The following is a 21,491-nucleotide window of genomic DNA, read 5'->3' as shown; positions in this document are numbered from 1 at the left end:
TATTGAAGTTGCACATCTTAGTTTTTACCATATATTACTCAAGAAGTGCATGTGATTTATCAAAATATTATGCTCAAGCTCCATAAATATCACTTTAATTTAAGATAGAACCAAATCAATACATTTTCTAGACTACCAAGTCTTTATTAACAAGCAGTGGCTTGAGCAGACCTTGGTTTATCAGGGCAATTCACCCGTTTAAAACTATAGATTCAATTATTCACTTCACTCACTAAAATGCAATTAAAAATAAATATAAAAGCCATCAGCTCTAACCCAGCAGCTTTATAGAGCACAATTGCTTTTACATTCCATAGTAATTAATGCAATGTGTCTCTGTACTAAAAACATGACTTTAAGAATGTTTAATGCCTCTGAACATAATTTACCAATAAGGAATGAAATGATGGATTCAACCAGTGACATGTTAGGATACCAATCTCTTTATTATGAAATAAATTCAAAATAAAAAAAGGAGGAACTGTTCATTTTCTGTATGGAAACGTAACCATGTAATATTAAAAATCTTTCAGTTTTGGGAGGGAGAAAAACACGACTCGAGGTGCATCCATGAAAGCCTCCTTTACAAGTTCAAATGTTAAACACAGAAAGAGACCAAACTAAGTCATCAAAACTAAAAATGTAAAAGCTTTAATCACACAAGAAAAATATATCTGCCTTCACAAATAACATGCATTAAAGAACTCAGAACAGCCAGTGTTGGAGATGAAAAATATAACAATTCATATTGAGTATTCTTTGAAGATCATAACTGATCAACATGATGTCACAGAGGGCAATCAGTATTATATTCCAACCAATTGGTACCAAGTTTAATTTATTAGTAGAATTTAACCCAGAAAGAAGGAACAAAACAGCTTTCATGGTTGGATTGAAATCTCTAAGGCATCATGTTATGTAACCATGAACAGAGATTTAGGCAGGTCACAATGGATGCTTTCCTCTGAGTCTTCATCTTCATGTTAGGGGTTTGTCCATTATGTTGGGGGAGGGGGGTAGTACTGGTTATACTGGGCATATTGGTTGTACTGTCCCCAGGAGTTTTGTCCCCAACCACCGTACTGTTGCTGATGAAGAGGGAAAGAAAAGAGAAAATTACAACAAATACTAAAAACATTTCAGCATGGTTAAATAAAACATGAACTTAAAGCCAAGGTAAAAGGAGAAATGTCCATTTAGAATCACAATCCCGGTAATATCGACGTATTAAGCAATATATTAAAAATATAAAAAAAATCAATTTCCCTGTACTTTATATATAAAAATCCAATCATATTTTCTTCCTGTATTCATAACACGATGTGTGCTTACAGTGTTCATTTTGGCAGCTATCTTTGATTTAGTCTTAAGACGAAAATGGTTATTAGTTTTAGTGACATTTTAGTCCTTTTTATAGTTTTAGTCGACGACAACTCAAAACGTTTTAGATGAAAAATCATTACATTTTAGTCAACTTTTCAAAATCAAAATGTTTTCTCTCTTTAAACTAATTCAGTTGAATACAGGTATCTGAAATTGGAATCAATGTGACAGTATCAAGTGTTGAAATTTGTAAAGCAACATTTCACTCTCAACACTTTACTTGTGTAATATCTAGGGATGGCTATCTTTTTTTAACGTTACTACTACTCTCAAAAATCTGTGTGCACGCCACTGCAGCGTGTCTGTTAGGCCCCGCCCACCGCACACAGACGAGACAGGGAGATCGCTCTTCTGGAGTGAAGAGAGCGGAAATAATGATATTGCAATAGAAACGTAAGATGCATTTTGACAGACAAGACGGACAATTGGGGGAAAATATCCTGCATTATGAATGTCCGATAGTCCACCATTGACACCTTAGTCCCGTCTCGTCAACGAAAACTAAATATACATTTCGTCATAGTTTTTATTATCAAGAATCTATTTTTAGCTCGTCACCGTCTCGTCTTAAAAAAGGTCGTTGACGAACATTTTTCATTATAGTTTTCGTTGACAAAATTAACAATGGTGCTTACGTACGCTAGCATAAAGTAATTTCAATGATAATATCATGAAATCCATCTATCAATCTGCAACACTTAGCCACAAGGGAGATGTTTGTGGAGCCTTAGTCCTCTGCAGCTCTACCCACAACTTCAGTGTACCTCGTCAGTCCTTTTTGACCAAAATGCATAATTAAAAATGCTCATAATAACATCTGTAAATGGCCATGCGTGCTTGGTGTGAAAACTTGTTTAGAGATCAAATAGAAAACCCACCTGGTACCAGTTGTTGTATGCAGTGTTGTTTGCCGCTGGGTCCGTCGCTGCTGTTGCCGCACCTGTTGAACCGTCCTCCACCCGCTGCCTCTTAGAGTCAGGCTCCTGAGCGCTGGAGACGAAAATGTCAAATTAGTATAATCCTTTGTAAAGCCGTTCACAAAGAAACAAAGTCTTAGGAGCGCATTACCATTTACTGTGATACAATGACTAATACACTATAAAACACTTTAATTGATTGCTATTAATCTTGTTCTTGAAGACATGAAAATGTGTTGTTGTGGCCCATCCCTGTTCCCTTATCCACCTGTCATACCCGTTCTCGGCTTTCCTCTTCGCGGGTTCGCTTTCTTTCTGTAGTTTTTGAAGTTCCTCATACGCAGCCCCAAGCCTAAAAGGTGTACGATAAAGAAAAATAGTCAGTATCAAACATGACACAAAAAGGAACTTTTTTTTTTAGACATTACCCCTAAAGTAATGAAACTCACACATTGACGTCACTGCCAAAGTCCTCGAGGAACTCAACCTTGCGCTGACAGAAGAGGAGGCGGGACTCCAGGGGCATCTGGCTCTGCAGGGCCCGGTCGAAACAGGCCAAGATCTCAGCCTCATTCTGTGTCACGTCTCCACTGTATTCCAGGTCAAGCAGGTTCAGATAGAGCTTTGGACTTGTCTGTAAAGCCACAAAAGTGTTAAAGTGCAAAACAGCCTTAGTGGAATGTGGTACAATTCACCATTGTTGCATGAGGACTGGAGATTCTCTTGGCATTCCTAGTTTAATTTATTCTACAAAAATATAGCTTAATAGCAGTGTAACCTTTGATTTCCATCAAATGCAAAACTTGCCATCTGGTAGAATTCAAATATAACCTACTCTTGAAAAGGTCACAGATGCATAGAACGTGATTTTTTTTGGGGAAGAAAACACTAACAGTGCAGCAGTAATTCAGAGTAGAGGTTATCCTGGGAGTGTGTTGGTCTGTAGAAACTTGTTTGAACCTTTTACAGGTCTCTACGGAGCACTTTGCCACTTGTGAGCATGTTGATTAATACATAGTTATATTTACTGCATGACTGTTTTTAAGACATAAAACGTTGCCATAATGAAATGTTTTATGATTTTATAAAAAGGTCTAGCTGGCTCTTTAAGTTTCCATGATGACCATTATGCATCTCACCTGGTCTTTTTCGATAGCATCCAGCAGCACCTTCCTGGCTTTGCTCAGACTTCTCTGCACCTTCATCATCTGCCGGGCCAGCTTCACAGCGTAGAACGATGTCTCAGTAGCATTCTTCGCAGACTCCATGGCCTCCCTCAACATGGCTTCCGCTTCTTCCAAGTTACCGTGGCGCCGCTCCAGACTGACCCTCCTCAGACGCACCATGGCCAGACCGGGGACTAATGCCTCCAGGGACTTCAGGATGTCACGAGCCTCCTCTACATTACCTGGACCAAGCAAAGCAGAATGCCATCAATACATGTGAAATCATGGAAAATGTTGCCATTTAAAAGTCTGTAATCATAATGTACATATATCAACACCATCAGTGTGCGAAAAAAGCACACGTCCCACCGTTCGGGACGTGTTATTTACAATATCGGACAAGTGACGTTTTTCGCCCTTACTTCTTATGTTCTTTCTCTAACATGTAATGAAGGTTATTAAGCGTTTTAACTCCTATGTTGTTAATATTGACCACCATTTCCTTTATGAAGTAAAGCAGCCTCCCTGTCCGTGTCCTCACCCTGTCCTCACATCCCCGGACCCCAGACTCGGAGGTGCACAGGGATGTCAGTATTGTGTATGAAGCAGGGTATAGAAAGTACATTATTGAAATGAAAATACTGTTCATTTACTTTTACAAACATTGAGTAGCTGGGCAGCTGCAGCATGTGTATTGCAGGACATGTGTTGGACACACAGAGTGTGGGGTTGGACTCTGTCCCACAGGCAGGTTGCAGTGTAACATCAGAGGAGACTGGGCCAATTTACATTCTCAAACGGCACCACTTAGAACTAACTAAACAATTATTTTTATATAATTGTATTCAATAACCGTAACAAAATTAAACCGTATGAAGTGATTTGTAAATAGGAATACAAATTTGACTAAATATATTTTTCTCCCAGTTTGTCATGGGACTTATTTTTACCCTCTCAAAGAACCAGAGTCGAGAACCGAATAGAACCGGAATCGAAAAGCATAACCGGAATAGTTAAACGATACCCAACCCTATGTGTGATTCAGCGGTGTCGTTAAAAACCATGGGTAAAATATAAAATGCGATGCCGATCGATTCTTCACTTGTCCATTCTGGAAAATTGCCAAACTCACTTGTCCATGGACAAGTACTCTCTAAAAAACTTTTTCTTACACTGGCCTCAGATGTAGTTTATTCGTTCCCTTTACAAAGTCCTTGGTGATTTGACTGTTTAATTTTCATGCTTGGTTGAATGAGTGTCATTACCTTGCTGCTCCTCGAAGGCAGCCCACAACAGGTGAATCGCTGGCTTCTTGGGCAAATGGATGGTACACGCTTTCTTGTAGACATGTCTCACACCATCAGTGCTGTAGCCCTCTAGATATTTTGCATACTTGAGACAGCGAGTTGGAAGAAATGCAGGAGAGGACAGAGGAAAAAGAAACAGAGGAGAAAGGCAAAAGAGACAAAACATTTTAAACCTAACATTTCAGCTGACAGAAGCAGTGAATTTCTTCATTGACAAGATCGTTTTAAGAAATTTTCTGTGTAAACCCATCAGCACCTTCATGGAACCAATTAGATAAGTTTCTGTAAGGTAGTGGGAGACGAAGAAGATGCAACGTAGTAGTTGGCAAATGCTGCAGTCAAATCTTGTGTGGCAAGCTGGCCATCCCCTAATACAACAGATACAGTCACATATCAACGTTACACGCAAAGAGGAGTGCAGGACGATTTACTGTGTCGATGTGATATCATCGTTGGTGGGGAAGTAGCGGGAGTGAAGGAGAGGTTAAAGGTTGAATTACCTTGGTCCAGAACTCCTCGTAGAGTGCGCAGGCGATGAGGCATCGTTCAAAAAGAACGACCACGCGCTCCGGAGTCCCGTTCTCAATTTCAAAGTCCAGGTACTCCTTCCAGTTGTTCAGCTGGTTCTTCTCTAAGGATTTGACGTGGAAGTAGGGTCTCTTAATCTGAAAATACAAGAGTAAAGCATTTAGACATTTTCTTCATAACAATGAGATAATATTTAAGAAAAAAGTGTCTTCTGCTTCAGAGTTGTGGAGGAAAAGGAACACATACCGCTTCCTCAAAAGCCCAGCGCTTGCTGACTTCATGTTCGTTGTGGTTGGACACTTCCTGCCGAACCTCGTTCACCTTGTGGCGCATGTTCTCGATCTCCGTCACTCTCTACACAAAGACACAAAGAAAAACACCTGGTCAGCACTCCCGTGCATTTGTCACCCAATCACATTCTCCACTTGATGTAGAAACTGCAAGTCTTGCAGCCAAGGGTTTACATCACCATGAGCTTGCCAGAGACAAGAAGCCTGTGGAGAGGGGGGGGGAGGTATGTATGCACCCTGCATTTCAGCCTCTGGGTGCAGGTGCTGGGCCTCAGTTGATCCTTTTAGTTTTAGGGCGAGTCCCTGATGCCAACTTGAATCCCCCTGGCATTCATTGGCTTGGCTGCTGACATAAAGACACCTCTTCAAACCTAAACAAAGCTTACTCATCATGGAGAGCAGGCAAGCTCCTGCTAATGCCTGGAGGCGGTGCTACTGTAAATGTGTCTCCCCTGCAGGAGGAAAGTGGATTTTTACCTGAGCAGGGTCTGCAAGGTCCTCGGTACCGGGTGGTAGGTCATCCTGAGCAGAAGGCTTGTCCTCGCTCTCGCAGATCATCGCCGACAGGCTGGCTTTGGAGAGCTCGAGCCTCATCTGAATGAACTCCTCTTCTGACAAGAAGTGCTTGGGGTTGTTGTTTTGTACGTGATCTTTAAACCTGCAAAGATGAAAAAACAGATGCACAAGATTAGGCATCAAATAGCGTACATGTAGTAGTAATTACACACATTAAACAGAACCAACTACAGAGAGCTGGTGTTTCTGGAGTATAACAATAAAGCAAATAAATAGAGTTGTTATTCAGATTTCCGTCTACCTCTGGAGGTGCTGGGAATACAGCTGTGTTGGGATGCCCAGGATTCTGTCATAGACGGCGGTGACGTTAGCCAGTTTCTCCTGCTCCGTCTCCCAGGTGATGTAGGACTCCCACAGGCGGTCCGAGTGGAAGTCTGTGCCGGCAGCAAGCACTGCATGCTCATAAGCACTGATGGTAGAATGTAAGAGAAAAGTTTGTGAATCTTATGCAACTATTTGTCTTTGTATGCCTCAAGTATTCGGTTAAATTCACGCATGAGATTTTTTTGTAAATTCTGCAGTCAAAAAAGTCACATAACAGAAGAATGCTTTAAGATAAATGTGTTTGACTTACGCTCGAATGCGTCCCTCTGTCTCTGGGTCACTCAGGTCGGAGTTCTCTTTGATGAAGGTCAGGTAATGCAGCCACAGATCCACACTGAGAGGGATGGCCTGCAAGCCTCTTCTGTATACCTTGAAAGAGACCAGACCAAAAAAGAGCATGTCAACAGATTGAATGATTTTACTTTATTCATTAAAGTAGCTCTTTTCCCTTTTTTTGATTTGTGTACCAGTTGCTGTTTGTTTCTCTTAAACAACGAAGAGTGAGGAATATCTAGAAAGTCTTCGATAATTGTTCTCTTAAAAATAAATAAGGCCAATGCCAGAACTGTTCAATTGTCACAAGCCAAATATGTTATTACACATAGCAGCACATACAGTAAAACGATAGAAAAGAAAGCAAATAAGTAAAAGTGCCAGATATATCAATATTTACCTCTTCTGCAACCTGTATATTCTCGTGCTTCTTTTCAATATCAGCATACTTCTTCCAGTAGCCATAACAGTAGGGATAGCGTAGGAAGAATATGTCGAATGACTGTCTCACAGCTGGAAGAGCATTCTGCAAGGGAGACGAGCAATAAGATTAATTATATTAGTATTTCCCAGGAAGTACAATAATGCTTCTGGTCAATTTCTGTAATGTACAAAGAGAAAATATTAGCATGTCTTCGCTTACCTCTTGCTCCACATACTGCAGCAGGTAGACCCAACCATTGAAGTCCTCTGGGCTCTCTTCACATGCTTTAAAGAGTTTTTCAAACTCACTAGGCGGTTCTGGCTCAGGCTCGGCAGGAACAGCCGGTTCTTGTGTGGCTTCTTTGGGTTCTTCAAGCTCCATGCCCTCCTCTGTCACCTGTGGTGCCTCGCTCACCTCTGGAGAAGTTAACAAGGAATTATGAAGGGGCATTGAGGTAGAGGAATAATAATTAAAAAAACACATTTTTAATACTGCAAAAATGGAACTGGAGGAATATTATTTAGAAGGTATTGAGGGTTTTAAATGAAGCTTTACTTGCATATTAACCAGCCAACAGAAACGTGCCTCCTTTTGTGCATGTGCAGTACATAAACAGGGTATATATAAATCGAATCAGATAAATTGCTATAACTTAACACCAGATATTTTGATTACCTTGACTGCTATCCTGAGTAGAAGCTTCTGGCATAACAGTCATCTCCTGGCTGTCTTGATCAGACTCTCCAGAGTCTGCTTTGTGGAATGATGGCTGCTCCGACTCTTCTTCTGGCTGGGGTGGAGGTGGAGGCGGAGGTGGTGGTGGTGGTTGCTCATCTTGGAAAAGCTGAGCACTGGCAATCTGAAACTGCTCCACAGCTTTCTCCACAGATCCCAGCTCTGTGGAATCCATCTGCTCATTTGGTTGCTGGTGCTGCTCGGGAGCATCCTGGGACTCATCTGAGTCTTCAGGTAAGATGTTGGCGAGTGGGTCAGGAGTAACCTGGTCTGGGGACCAGTCTGCAGTTTGACCTAGAACCGGAAGGTCAGGAAGAAATGCATCCCCATTGCTCTCCATGACAGGGGACTCAGTGTCCAGCATTCCAATAAAAGTGTTGTCTGAGAGTTGCAGGCCTGTAGAGAAGCAGGATGGATCATCACTTGAGAAGCTACATTAAGTTGCTGGTCGCTAACACATAGTCTACAATCATGAGGTAAACTTGTTTCTGTCATTTTAAAAAGGAAAAATACCAGTTTGGGCTTCCTAACTTGAGGATTTGCTCATTGTATATTTTGTTGTTGTTCTTCGATATTTAATAACATTGATTTTGACTTAACGACTAATTCATTCCGAATTAGGGCAGATTTAAGAAATGGTATCTACGTTAGGTAGATACCCCGTCCGCAGCAGCTGCTGGTGCTACAGGATACTTCCTTGTTCTAACATTAAAAACAGACGGAAGCTTAAGATAAGACCCTTACATACAGCTACTAAAAATACTGTAGCCACGTGATCGGCTTCTTAGTTAAATAACCATACGATAAGCTCCTGAACTTAAAAAGCCAACTACCGTGCGTGTTTTCGAAATCGGTATGTTAGCTTTAGCCTTGTTTGCGGTTTGAGGCCCTGTTGCAGTCGATAGTCAAAGTTCAATCATAAGTTGGGCCTTACTTTGGGTCCCATCTATATCCTGGAATGAACCTCGGTACTCAAGTTACTAGAGGTTATTGTTAGCCTAACACTAGCATTTAGTCAGTTTACTACAATGTCTATCTTACCATGGCCATAAATATTGATATAAATTGTACCCAGCAGGGATTGATAAGCATACAATTGCATTACCGAATGCTTACTTGAACTACAACGTGCTACGTATTTGCATCCATTTCCAGTTAGTAGTCGGGACCAACGGCTTCTCCACGTTCGCTAGTGAGCTAACGTCGGCAATTTCCCTAGCTACCGTTACCACTAATGGCTAGTATAAGCTGGCTGTTAAGTTTCCACGATTTTAGTCACATTTAACCAATTTCATAAACAAAGATGCGTTTAAGGAGTCTTACCAGTATCTTCCATGAAATGTTGGCCAACCTTAAGGACTTGTGAGCGGTCTTCGAAGTCACTTTATTTATGTCTAACCCACTACGGCCCGGCGCGCTTTGCCCACCATACTTGACTTGGAGGAAGAACCTAGAAAGGCTGTGTGCCCGTGCGCATGCTCAGTTAGGCCTAACCCCGCCCCTATATGTGTTAGGTTGAGGGTTTGAACATACATCTATGTGAAAAAACATGCATGCAACATTTTTGATAAAGTGTACGTGCAAGGTCATGAGATTAAAGAAACAGAAATAGAAAGAGGCATACACGTGGTTAACCATATAATATAGGTAGAACAATTACGCCTATAATACAGCAACATGTTATACAGTTGTGAGGTAGAATTCAGCATTTTTCAAGTGTTGCCTTTCCATTATTTAGAAGTACAGTTCTCTTTAGATATCACTTGACTAATATCAGTAGCCCTTTTCATAGTTTTAGTAATTGCACTGTTAATATATTAGCCCTAGCAGTGTACGTTTTACGATAATAGTGTTTATTCATTTGAATGTATTTGTTAAATGCAAGAAATAGGCTGCTTTCGACAACGTGTGCAACTGAAGTTCCGCCAGCACTACACAACCTCCACGTCACAGTTTAATCGTGCAGGAACGCTTTTGAATGAATGATCAGACATGTCGGGGGAAACCCGGCTGTAAATCCCCTCTCCAGATCATTGTGCCTACTAAATCTTTAGATCTGCTTCATATGTAGAGGCCTATGAGTAAATATTGTAGCAGACATCATATTAAAGGTGATTTAATACACAATGAAAGCTCAAATGGCGTCAACACTGGGCTAATAATGGACCAGTCTGCAGTTCAGTTGCTTGAAGCGCGCATGCGAAATGGCGTATGGCCCCTTCAAGTTCGGTCGGAAATCCCAAATAAAAGTGAGTAATAATAATAGATTTAATTTGTTAGCGCTTTTACAGATGCTCAAAGACGCTTTACAAATATAGTGAAGAGAAAATAAAAGGAAGGAACAACAAATAAATATATAGTTAAAGTTAAAGTCAAATAATACAAAAACAATCACACATTAAAAGCCAGATTGAAGAGGTGAGTTTTTTGAAGGTGGTGAGGTCAGTGCAATCTCTGATGGGTTGTGGGAGTGAGTTCCAGAGGGAGGGGGCAGCGACGGAGAAGGCTCTGTCCCCCCAGGTCCGGTGATTGGTGCGGGTGGGGATGGATAGGAGGTTGGCTTCTGATGAGCGGAGGCAGCGGGAAGGGGCGTGGTGGTGCAGCAGGTCTGTGAGGTAGGGGGGGGGGGGGGGTCTGTGAGTAGTGCTTGTTTCCCTTGCCCACAGAGTTTTTCAAGCAGACGTTGCACGTTTATGCTGAATGAATAAAGTTAAGTAAAACTTAGCCGTTTACTTATTATTAATTAATACTAATTATAAACCAGATGACATGCAGTGCCGTGCCAGTGTCAAGCTAGACAGTAGGCCTACCGATGCTGTGTGATGTGTGATCAGGGGCAGACATAGATATTTTTCAACTAAAGACCATTACAACACTGCTTCAACTTAACATTAAAGCCCTTGAAAACTTAGTATTGAATCAATGTTATCCACAACAGTTAATATTCATGATTAAGAGGCAACATCATAAATTACTCAAAAACTCAAATATTCTACTTCATCAGGACTGTGGGTCACACCCTCTTTTTGAAGTTGCTTTGCAACCGCTTGCAACCGTCGCCAGTTGCTTTGAACCCCTGAAAAGAGTAGGCCTATGTATTGAAACAATGACATTTAACCAGATGTATAATATGAGTATTATGAACAGTAATGTATGGAAAACATTTAAATACAGGAAAGTGAGATATGAATATGTTTAACGTATACAGTATGAACAGTTTGACATGTGAGTAATGAATACATTATGATACAGTATGAACAGTAAAATATGTCAAGCAGTTACTGTAGGCTGAATAGATATACTTATGTATAGTGCAGTTGTAAGTACAATAAATGGTAATAGTAGAACTCCTTTCAGAATAAACAGCTAGAGGTATGATATGAATAGGATGTAATTTATATCCAATGTACCAGCCTACAGTAGTAGACAGTGGTAGAAAAAAGGAATACTCTATACAGTATAGTATGGACTGTGGTGTAAAACGTATGGGTATAACAGAATAAAGAGCCAACAACACAATTCAATTCAATTCAAAACCTTTATTTATCCAGGTAAAATCCCATTGAGATCAATGATCTCTTTTTCAAGGGCGACCTGCAGAAGTAGGTTCCACAAGAAGACATAAAAACATAAACAACAGAACAACAAAAGGACATCATACAGCAAAATGTACAGGGATTACAATTTACATATCTAACCACATGTACAGGTACCAACAGCATCTGATTTTGGAGCATCCAACCGAGCTTTAAAAACATGTAGTGGTACTAGCTTGGTCATTTTCCTTCTTTTTGCAGTCTGTTCCATGTTAGTGGAGCTGCACATCTAAAAGCTTTCTTCCCTAAGACAGTCCTAGCACTTGGCACATTTAATAAAACCACAGCATGCGATCTCAGGCAATAAGTAGGCCTACTTTCAATTCGATCAGGGAGCAGATATAAGATGGTAGTTTATCCAACATGGCTTTGTACTTCTTATAACTGATATTAGTTAGCGAATGTTAACATTATTATAACATTCATTTAATTATAATCTGATATAATCACACTAGAATTATAATAGAGATAGTTGAGTAACACTACCTACAAAATATATTAACACACTCCAGGCTTTCATGCAACGCCCTTGTGGTAGAATGTTTTTTTCTGTTTTGAAATGTCTGAGCTATTGCGCAGCCCCTGAACGCAGCAGCAGTGTGTGAGAGCAGCGTAGAGGAAGTGGCGGCTGATCTGGGTCCGCACCTTTTCCGGTAACACAGCACCGCTGTGACTGAAAGGCTGGAGAGAGAGAGGGAGGAAGAGAGACAGAGAGCGGCAAGAGCGGGGAGAAACGGCCCGGGGACTGGGGGATGATTGCCGCAGACGTAGGTATAAATCCCGCTCTCTATTTTCTACTCTTTTGTTTCGCTTTTCTATCCGCAGATATAATTATTTTTCGGATTCAAAGTTGTCCTCTGTACTAACACCCCTCCCTTCTCTGGACCGCTCTTGTGTTACACAGGGGGAAGAGAAGAAAGTCGGATGAATCAATGACCTTTTGAACGCTCTTCCTGTGGATGTCCCGGTGCAGAAACGGAACGTGAAGCTCATTTTTGGGCGTGTTTTGATACGAAAAACACTGTGCTTGGAAATCAATCGACTGGAATCGGCTGAGGGCAAGTTTGGACAGCCGGCAGCCAAGGAGGAAGTGGGAACCCCGGGCTTGGACAGGGCCTGATTTATATAGTAAGCTAGGCAACAAAAAAAAGCCACTGTTTTTAAAATCAAATGAGAGAAAGAAGATTTTTGACCGAGAAGAAACACTTGAAATGTTGATTTTGAAGGAAGTCTAGTTTGAAACAACGGGATGTCATTTTTTCTCCTTACATCGGAGGGCAGTGGATCATGAAAATATATCCCCACCCAATTCTGCGAGGGCTACCCACATACTGCTCCCCTTGAAGTCACCCTCTCAGGTCAGATCATCCAGCTAATTGTAGTCGGTTATCAAACTGCACAAACTTGAGTCACCGCCTTTTGAATATTGACACTGTCAGCCCACCGCTGCCATCACGTGGACTTTCAGACACACTGATACTGTAACTTCTCAGTTGTATTGAAAACAACTTTGACTTTGTCTCTCATAAGAGAAGTTTTTTTCCCTCCATCAAAGTATTTATGCACGGCAAACAAGATGGGCAAAGTGCTGTCAAAGATATTTGGCAACAAGGAGATGAGAATATTGATGCTTGGACTTGATGCTGCTGGTAAAACTACCATCCTGTACAAGCTGAAGCTGGGACAGTCTGTCACCACCATCCCCACCGTTGGATTCAACGTGGAGACGGTCACGTATAAGAATGTGAAGTTCAACGTGTGGGATGTGGGGGGGCAGGACAAGATCAGACCACTGTGGAGACATTACTACACAGGCACCCAGGGCCTCATTTTCGTGGTGGACTGCGCCGACAGGGACAGGATCGATGAGGCGAAGCAGGAGCTCCACCGAATCATCAATGACCGGGAGATGAGGGACGCCATCATCCTGATCTTCGCCAACAAACAGGACCTTCCAGACGCCATGAAACCCCACGAGATCCAGGAGAAGCTGGGCCTGACCCGGATCAGAGATAGGAATTGGTACGTTCAGCCCTCGTGTGCGACAACAGGGGATGGACTATACGAGGGCCTGACCTGGCTTACCTCAAATTACAAATCTTAATGTTTCTCCATTCACCAGCCTGGACACTTTGAGGCAAATAAAGTAGCCGAGAATAAAAAAAAAAAAATGCAATCTGAAGCAAGTAATACCATGACCTCTCTGCTGAGTGTATATCAAAGAGAGTAGCAATTATATTTTTGTTTTATTTTCATTTTTTTGATATTGACTTCAATATAAGCCCAGATTTCATTTAAACAAAAGACAATTTATTTTTCTGGCTTTATTTTTCTTTAGTTTGCTTTGGTTCACTTTCTGTATAATCAGTACTGTTTAAATATACAAGACGCTTTCTTTTGAGCTCTTCTTTTGTTCTCCTCTCTTTGTATAATGCCTTTTTAGGGGACTCTTTGGGACACCTTTGCCTATGCTTGACTCTCATTCAGTATTCTCATGACCCAGCTACATATCCAAAGGATGGGGAAAGTCCAGAAACCATTGCCTACATCAGCATATCACTTTCATGGCCCAAACTGCCTCTGTAATTTGTAAGAATGTGTATTCTGGATATGTTTGGACCTCAAGAAGAAAAAAAACGGTTTTCATAATTGATTGTACTGGGATGGTTGAGGAGAGGTGTTTGTTCTTATTTCCTGTGCAGTGATCACATCCATCATGTCTACTGTGGTGGTCTGTTTGAAAGACACTATGTGGACGCTGGATATTCACACACACTCACACTGTGATATGGATATATATTTTTGTTGTTTCAGGGTCTGAATTCGTTACCACCAGTCTCATTTCTGCCTCTTGTGTTTCACCCAGAGCTTCCATTACTGTCGAGTATTTGTAGTTTCAGCTGCCTTCAGGAGCGACCCGGGTTACAGGTGCCCCAAAATCAAGACAGCGGCAGAAGGTATTCTCAAATGTTGAGTTTGCACTTTGAGAGGGGGGGGTTGGTAACCAGTTAGCTGGCTGTGCACATTTCAGACGACTGACTTTTGGACCCCAGCAAATGTTAACGATATTCCCAACCCCCAATGTAGGTGCTTAGTGTCTTGAACCCTCTTTTCTTTTTACCCATCATCCATCATCCTCTGCCTGTACACTTAAGTTCCTGCATCTGTTAAAATTCCAAAAGATACTGCGCTGTTTTGATTGTGTTCCCTTTCTCTTTTGCTATGCTGTTGAAATAATAAAAAAATATATCCAGATCAGTACGAAAATGTGATGCCTTTTTCTATAAGCAGCTGCAGCCGTTAGAAGCCAAAGTCATATTTAACTTCTGAAAAAGTGTAACTCATAAAGGAGGAAGTGAGAGTTCAGGGCGTTAGAATTGTTCAAAGGACAAAGTGAAGGGAGCCTAGGCCCGTTAGCTTTCTGCACTTGCATGTGTGACTCACTGGCTGTGAATAAATGATGAGATCTCTAGTTTCCGAGTTGTGATTGTCGGGTAAAGCGTGCTTAAAGTATCCCTTTGTCCAGAAGGGAGCTGACTCCTCACATGGCTTTTGATATTTTCTAACGGAGGAGAGTAATGTGGAGTTGGCCGAACTCCTGAACCATGGAAAGGGTAAAAGTCAACAAGCTTGAACTTTTCAGTAGGGTACGTGAGGACACTTAGTATGTACTTGGTAATGGGTAACTCCACTTTTGCATATTTTAAGGTGCTAATAAAAGCAGGAAATTACACATTTGTCACAAACCATGCTCTATATCATCATTATGATAAATATATCTTGCATTGTTGTAAGAATATCCTTAGAGTGAAATTGGGTCACAGAGAATGTAACGAGAGCGGTGTCATGCTTTATTCTTGTGTTTCACTGAGGTTTAGGGTGACAGCCTAAAAGACCGTCTTGGTTTCTTTCTAAATCGCCATAAGGGACAGACTTGATGATCATTCATCTTTTATTTGTTAAAACCACTTAATGTATATTGCAACTGAGAGTTGTACATGTTCCTAAACTGTAAGAAGAATCAAAATAGCGTTTAATATTCCCTATCTCTTAACACACGCCTAAAGAGGCAGGTGTGAGTTGTGGGTAGTGACATCACTGTGTGATGTCAGGAAATGCTTGAAATAGGAAAATAGTTATCATGTAAATCGGTGGGTTTATGGGTTGTTGTCTCTTGGAAAGCAAGAACAGTGACAGTATAAGTGTCAGGTTGATCTGTAAAGATACACAGGTCAAAGACTTATTCCAAGTGCAGGTTATTTCTCTATTCCGGAAAGTGCTAAGCAGTAGCAGCACAGTTATCACTCTCCAATTTTCTGAAAATGTCATATTGCATATTTCTCCTAATATGTTACTCTAGCAATGTCCAGGAGAAACTGAGAAAATGACTTCCTGTTACAGGAATGCCTGCTCTCTATCTCAGTATTTGCTCTGTTTGCGCATGTGGTATTTGTTCTGTTAGCTGGTGAATTGAAGTTTGACCTGTTGCTCGGTTGAAGCAGTATCATGCATGTGACGTGTCCAGCATGAAGGACAGGGACAGGTACACTGAGATATACACACAAATACCACAGCCTATACATCTCTCCTGAAACTGCTCACTTTCCAGTACATCTTTTGTAAATGTGAAGCATCACTAACAGGAATTTCCTGCATTTTCAGAACATGCTATTGTATTGAGATCTCCTTATTTGAACAGTCGAGGGCAGCGCCTCTGCTGTGTGTCAAGTATGATTTTGTTTGCTTATACTTTTAAATTCATGGCTTCCATTGTGGATGTGGACATTCCTAAGTAAAATCTACAAACGGTTTTTCGTGTCTCAGGAGAGGAAATATGGAAAGGCAGAGAGCCGTTTGAAAAGAACTCCTGATGTTGCGTCAGCGGCGCACCAGTGAATCATGCTGCACATGTCAGAGGCCTTTTGTGCAGCTGTCACTGCACTAAGCAGCAGATAAGCAGCAGCACACACATTGGCTGGTGTCACTGGCTGTCAGGCTCACCTGTAGCCCAGTTAAAGGACACCATTTACAAGATTGTCACTCCTACTTAAGGTGCGTTTGTGTCAAGAAAAAAACCTGTCACTCAGACTTCAGTGCTAGCAGAGAAGTTGCACTCATTTTGCTTTGAAAGTTGTCCTAGTTCCCCTGAAACCTCATTGATACAATGACACATGTCTTTCAGTTCCTCATCATCATCAGTCACATCAGAAGTGATTCACTTCAAATGTGTTTCCTGTGACCAGCCTCCCTGTAAAAGCTTACTACGGAAGTGTTAGATTTGAATGAAAGCCCGAGCAGACCTGCTGATTTTTTTTTCGTGTTAAGCTTTAGCCCCGAGCACTGCCATTGTATGTGGCCGGGTGGGGGTGGACTTGACTATTGTACGCCTCTTTGAAGGGGGTGGTTTCGAAAACAACACTTTTAAATGGAACTCATTGGCAGTTCCTCTGTCATGTGTTTACTCAGGCGCTCCTCTTTGATTTTAATCTCATTTCAGTTCTTCAATCAGCTAACCAGGACATCGTTACATAAAGATATTTCAACATGAAGCTGATTTTAAATCAAGTAAAATATGACATCAAAACCTCTAACATTTATTTGCGGAAGTATACCTGAACTAGAAGTTAATTATTTGAGTAAATACATCGTGTACATGAATGCAGTACAAGCACTGATTGTGTTGATGTCACTACAACCCCACATACACTCATGTACTGAGATATAGAGTTGAATAATCACACTTTTCAACGTTGCTTTCCTCACACCTCAGGCAGTCGCTGTCTGCCCACAGTTGTTTCCATAGCACTGGGGAGTTTAGAGATGGTATTCTCACTTTACTTGAAGAGTCGGAGGCCAAGTGAAGCTCTCGATGAGGGTGTCAGCCTCAAGATTTTTCTCATTCGGTTTGCACAAATGTGCTTAAGAGTTAGTTTCATCGGCTGGTGTAGATATGCACAGAATCTGCAAGTTAAGGCGTAGACACAACAACAGTAATGAAGGTTGGGTACATTACATTACATTGCATTTAGCTGACGCTTTTATCCAAAGCGACTTACAATAAGTACATTCGACCAGGAAGACACAACCTTGAAGAAAACAGAATCATATAAGTACATCAGGTTTCATAGAGCCAAGTATTTCAAGTGCTACTCAACTGGCTATAGATAAGCCAGTCCTTTATTAGTATATAAGTGCTCTGTTAGCAGTTCTTTGTTAGTAATTCTATCGCTCGAGGTGGAGTCGAAAGAGATGAGTTTTCAGTCTGCGCCGGAAGGTGTGTAAACTTTCTGCTGTCCTGATGTCAATGGGGAGCTCATTCCACCATTTTGGAGCCAGGATAGCAAACCCACGTGTTTTTGCTGATGGGAACTTGGGTCCCCCTCGCAGTGCGGGTGCAGCGAGTCGTTTGGCTGATGCAGAGCGTAGAGCACGCGCTGGGGTGTACGGTTTAACCATGTCCTGGATGTAGGAAGGGCCAGATCCATTTGCAGCATGGTACGCAAGTACCAGTGTCTTGAAGTGAATTCTAGCAGTTATCGGAAGCCAATGAAGGGAGCGGAGGAGCGGCGTGTACCACTTTACAATAAGACTACCCTCATAAACGGTTTACGAATAGTTTGTAATTAATTAATTAATTAGGTTGTGAACACTTTATAAATCATTAATAAGCTTTTATAAGACATGAGATAAACAGGGCAACTGTAACCGGTTGCTTGCCAAATAGTGAGCCCACATGTATCTGTACTGCTAAGTCTTATATTGGCTACTTAGCTTACTTCGTGTTCTTCATCAGCCAGCATCCTTGGTATCTGTTGCTCACTGAGTTGATTCTCGCTAAGTAGCCAATATAAGGCTTAGTCATCTTGCCAAATAGTGAGCATGTTGATATATGAAAACTATGTTAGAACTGGTTTATAAATGGTTCTTAATGATTAATGAAGTGTTTACAACCTAATTCATAACCTACTTATAAACCATTCATGAATCTTATTGTAAAGTCAGAATGTTGTGTTATAAAACTTCACATTATATGAATTATTTCATTATTTGGGATCAAATTCAATAGTTTGACACTTTGCGTTATATGCTAATTTGTGTTTTACTTACCAGTACCGAGAGATAGAAAAGGTCTTGTATCTGTTATTTAAATATGAAGCTAGCTAAGTCAAGAGCAACAGCTAGCTCAGATCGGTCCAAAAGGTGGCCAATTCCTCTTTAGCTCACCACATTATTACCAACACATTATATATAGCTTGTATAATTTCACACCAAATACAAATATACAAGCACTTCCTCCTGGTGTCTCCACTGGTGGCTGCTACCAAGATATAATCCAATAAATAACCCCACAAATTGGCAAATTGGCACTTTTACACTTCGGTTGTGACAAATAAACAAATTATAAAAAGTGGTATTCATTTGCCCTTCTAACTTTTTGAAAAAACGTGATTAAGTGTTTTTCAAGGACTGTTGAATTGGAAATTCCTAAGAAAAGTGTCCATGACAAGTTAATTCTAAATATTTATAGATTATCCAACTCAACACCCCTCCCCTGCCTTTTCTTTATCAAACCAATTCTTCTTCAGCCCATCAAGGATACAATTCACGCTTTGGTTTTCAATCTTCTTAAAAAACAACTGTCTTTTGATTGAATGATTATCTTCACAGGCATTTCCTGTCCAACAACGTCCACTATTGTCACACACAGAAGGACGTTAGGAATGGTTGGATGGGCCCAAGCTACAGCTCAAAAAGTTTCAATGTCTCGGTTGTCATGGAGCCCGTTTAAACAGTGTCGTAAAAGCAGCGTGCAGCATGACATTCAGCTTTTAAACAGTTGTAAGATCCTCAGAATATGTCGCACATTGCATTTCCCCTCGTCTTTGGACAATGTGCTAATAATTACAGGGAGCCCGAGGCCTGTGCTTGCATTTGGCGGAGAAGTTGTGCAGTGGGAGGGATGTGTTTAGCAGTAATGACTCAGACTCACAGATGTAATTAATGGAGGCTGTGAAATGAAAGTATTGTTTTTGGACATCATTCAAATAGAAACCGCTTACTTTCCAACATCTTGAAAAAAAAGAGCAGGTGGAGAGATCTAATGTTTGCATAAAGCAGGGAAACTGATTGTTCTATTAGCTTTATTAGCTTTTACAATGTATTTAATCTACACTTTAAATTTCCTCAATGCAATTGTGATCGATTCTATTATTTGAGTCTTGTCTGTGCCATAATGTCAAAACATCTTCTAACAGATGGCATGGGGCCCTGTTGCTGAAACTATTTGAAACTAAAGGGTCAGAAAGTTCAGACCTTTCCCAAGGCCATTCCCATGTGAAACATACTGTATTGCATGTATCCACCCTTTGTTTATGATATGCTCCAAAGGTTCTTCCATTGGTCATGCTTTACTTTTTCACTATTTTTCTTTAAAATCGAGCCAGTAGTTGTTCTGTAATGCTGCTGATAGACAAACAAACTACCATTCGAACAGATCTTTGAGATATGTATTAAAAAACAGGAAGATACATGATTCTCTTACTACAGAGGTACTCTTCCTCTACTTATGGGTAAATGTTGATTTGTGTTTTCATTTTTGACAGGAAGTGACATATTCTGCAACCTTCCTGTGTGATACATGGCACATCAGAAACAGATGGACACTGAGATAATAAAAAAACAATGAACAGGGTAGTAGAGAAAAGTACAATAGTTTTGTCTGCTTGGGTCTCAAACACAACCACACAGGGTTCAACCAATGTTATTCTGAGGTTGATAATGTGTCTTTTAAACAGTGTTGTACTTACCTGGACAGATGATCTGTTATAAAGCAGGGACATCATGCATTATCTAAGCAGAAACCATGACCGCCTTTAGTAAGAGTTGGACCAAGAATAGTGGAAAGAACATGGTTTAAAACTCTGTTTATCTCTCAGAAAGTCATCCTCTGTTGCTTCATTTTTAGTTGAAATAACAGAATCAGCAAGTGCAACTTACATTCTTCAAAAGCCTCTGTAATAAAATCTGTTGAATCAGGTCAAAGGCTGCCATTCACTAGTTGTGTAATTATTAGTAGGTCGGCTGTGGAATAGTGTCAACATGAACAGGGTGAGCCAATTACTCTTAAATGTCTCTGTCTTTCCCCTCTGGTGCCTGTTGGCAACCACCCATACAAACACGGAAATAGAGTCACAATTACAACTTTCATCCCTAAATAACACACAACACTAAATCCCAAAATAACCCACCACACACAGTGTCCCCGACGGCTCTTACTAATGACCTGTCTGAGGAGCCATCTGCTTTTGTGTAAGGCACTCGCACCAGCAGCTGTGTGTGTAGCCTAGTGCTCAGGTCATGTACATGTAGGTTGTTGGCAGGTGCTCCAAGAAGCTCAATGATTTGTGAAGGGACTCTTTGTGCTGAAAGCAATCAGAGAAGAACATCTTAGTTTACTAGCCAGTGTTTAAGCTGAGCTGCAGTCTTACTAAAAGGTGTCAGAATGCATTATTTGCTGGGACAATGTTTCCTGTCTCTCAAAATACTAGTTGGTTTAAGTTGTAATGATGGTTCTAGTTGCAGTGATTCCATTTATTCAGCTCTGGACTGAAAATAAACCTGTAGCTATCAAGACTCCAACATGCAAAGAGCTCCCAGTCCTGGCTGCATGGCTAACCAAGCTAACAGGTAAGCAGAGGTTAGCAGTTAGCAGTCAGCGTTAACAGGTTAACCTATCTGTCCATCAGGATACTCCGTACATCAGCGGGAATTGAGGCAAAGCAGCCGGAGGGCATGACAGGACAAACTATAAAACAATTTTAAAGTATATTATCCAGTTTCAGCTAAATGAATTTAGTTCCATAAAGCAGTATGCACTCCCCCTGGGGAATTCTACAACCCCCTCACAAGAGTTACATAGTGTGAGAAACTGCCTTTGGGGCCCTGAGTGGGAATAACAGAGACACCATTCTC

At 41.0% G+C, this 21,491-nt stretch overlaps 2 protein-coding genes across 4 annotated transcripts; one reads left to right on the top strand and one right to left on the bottom strand.

Moving 5' to 3' along the window:
* Positions 1 to 425: 425 nt before the first annotated feature.
* Positions 426 to 9,386, bottom strand: prpf39 (PRP39 pre-mRNA processing factor 39 homolog (yeast)). 2 transcript variants are annotated; one of them, XM_034075709.2, is made up of 15 exons: positions 9,247 to 9,386; positions 7,864 to 8,319; positions 7,408 to 7,604; positions 7,165 to 7,290; positions 6,742 to 6,860; positions 6,409 to 6,576; positions 6,069 to 6,249; positions 5,548 to 5,655; positions 5,274 to 5,438; positions 4,732 to 4,858; positions 3,440 to 3,708; positions 2,750 to 2,934; positions 2,578 to 2,652; positions 2,262 to 2,373; positions 426 to 1,088 (listed from the first exon to the last, which is right to left on the bottom strand). In XM_034075709.2, exons 1-15 carry the CDS (start codon positions 9,257 to 9,259, stop codon positions 999 to 1,001), a joined length of 2,391 nt encoding a protein of 796 aa, XP_033931600.1. In that variant the 5' UTR covers positions 9,260 to 9,386; the 3' UTR covers positions 426 to 998. The 2 variants fall into 2 exon arrangements, with proteins under 2 accessions (XP_033931600.1, XP_033931599.1); XM_034075708.2 differs by having other exon boundaries at positions 2,569 to 2,652; positions 9,247 to 9,385.
* Positions 9,387 to 12,129: 2,743 nt separating this feature from the next.
* arf6a (ADP-ribosylation factor 6a) lies at positions 12,130 to 14,777 on the top strand. Of its 2 annotated transcripts, none has more exons than XM_034075742.2 (2): positions 12,130 to 12,286; positions 12,424 to 14,777. In XM_034075742.2, exon 2 carries the CDS (start codon positions 13,096 to 13,098, stop codon positions 13,621 to 13,623), a length of 528 nt encoding a protein of 175 aa, XP_033931633.1. In that variant the 5' UTR covers positions 12,130 to 12,286; positions 12,424 to 13,095; the 3' UTR covers positions 13,624 to 14,777. The 2 variants fall into 2 exon arrangements, with proteins under 2 accessions (XP_033931633.1, XP_033931632.1); XM_034075741.2 differs by having other exon boundaries at positions 12,130 to 12,290.
* Positions 14,778 to 21,491: the final 6,714 nt, after the last annotated feature.

The sequence above is a fragment of the Pseudochaenichthys georgianus genome, chromosome 24, assembly GCF_902827115.2.
Source record: "Pseudochaenichthys georgianus chromosome 24, fPseGeo1.2, whole genome shotgun sequence".
NCBI classification, from domain to species: Eukaryota; Metazoa; Chordata; class Actinopteri; order Perciformes; family Channichthyidae; genus Pseudochaenichthys; species Pseudochaenichthys georgianus.
The sequence above is the reverse complement of the archived record's forward strand: the minus strand, read 5'-3'. Positions and strand labels throughout refer to the sequence as shown.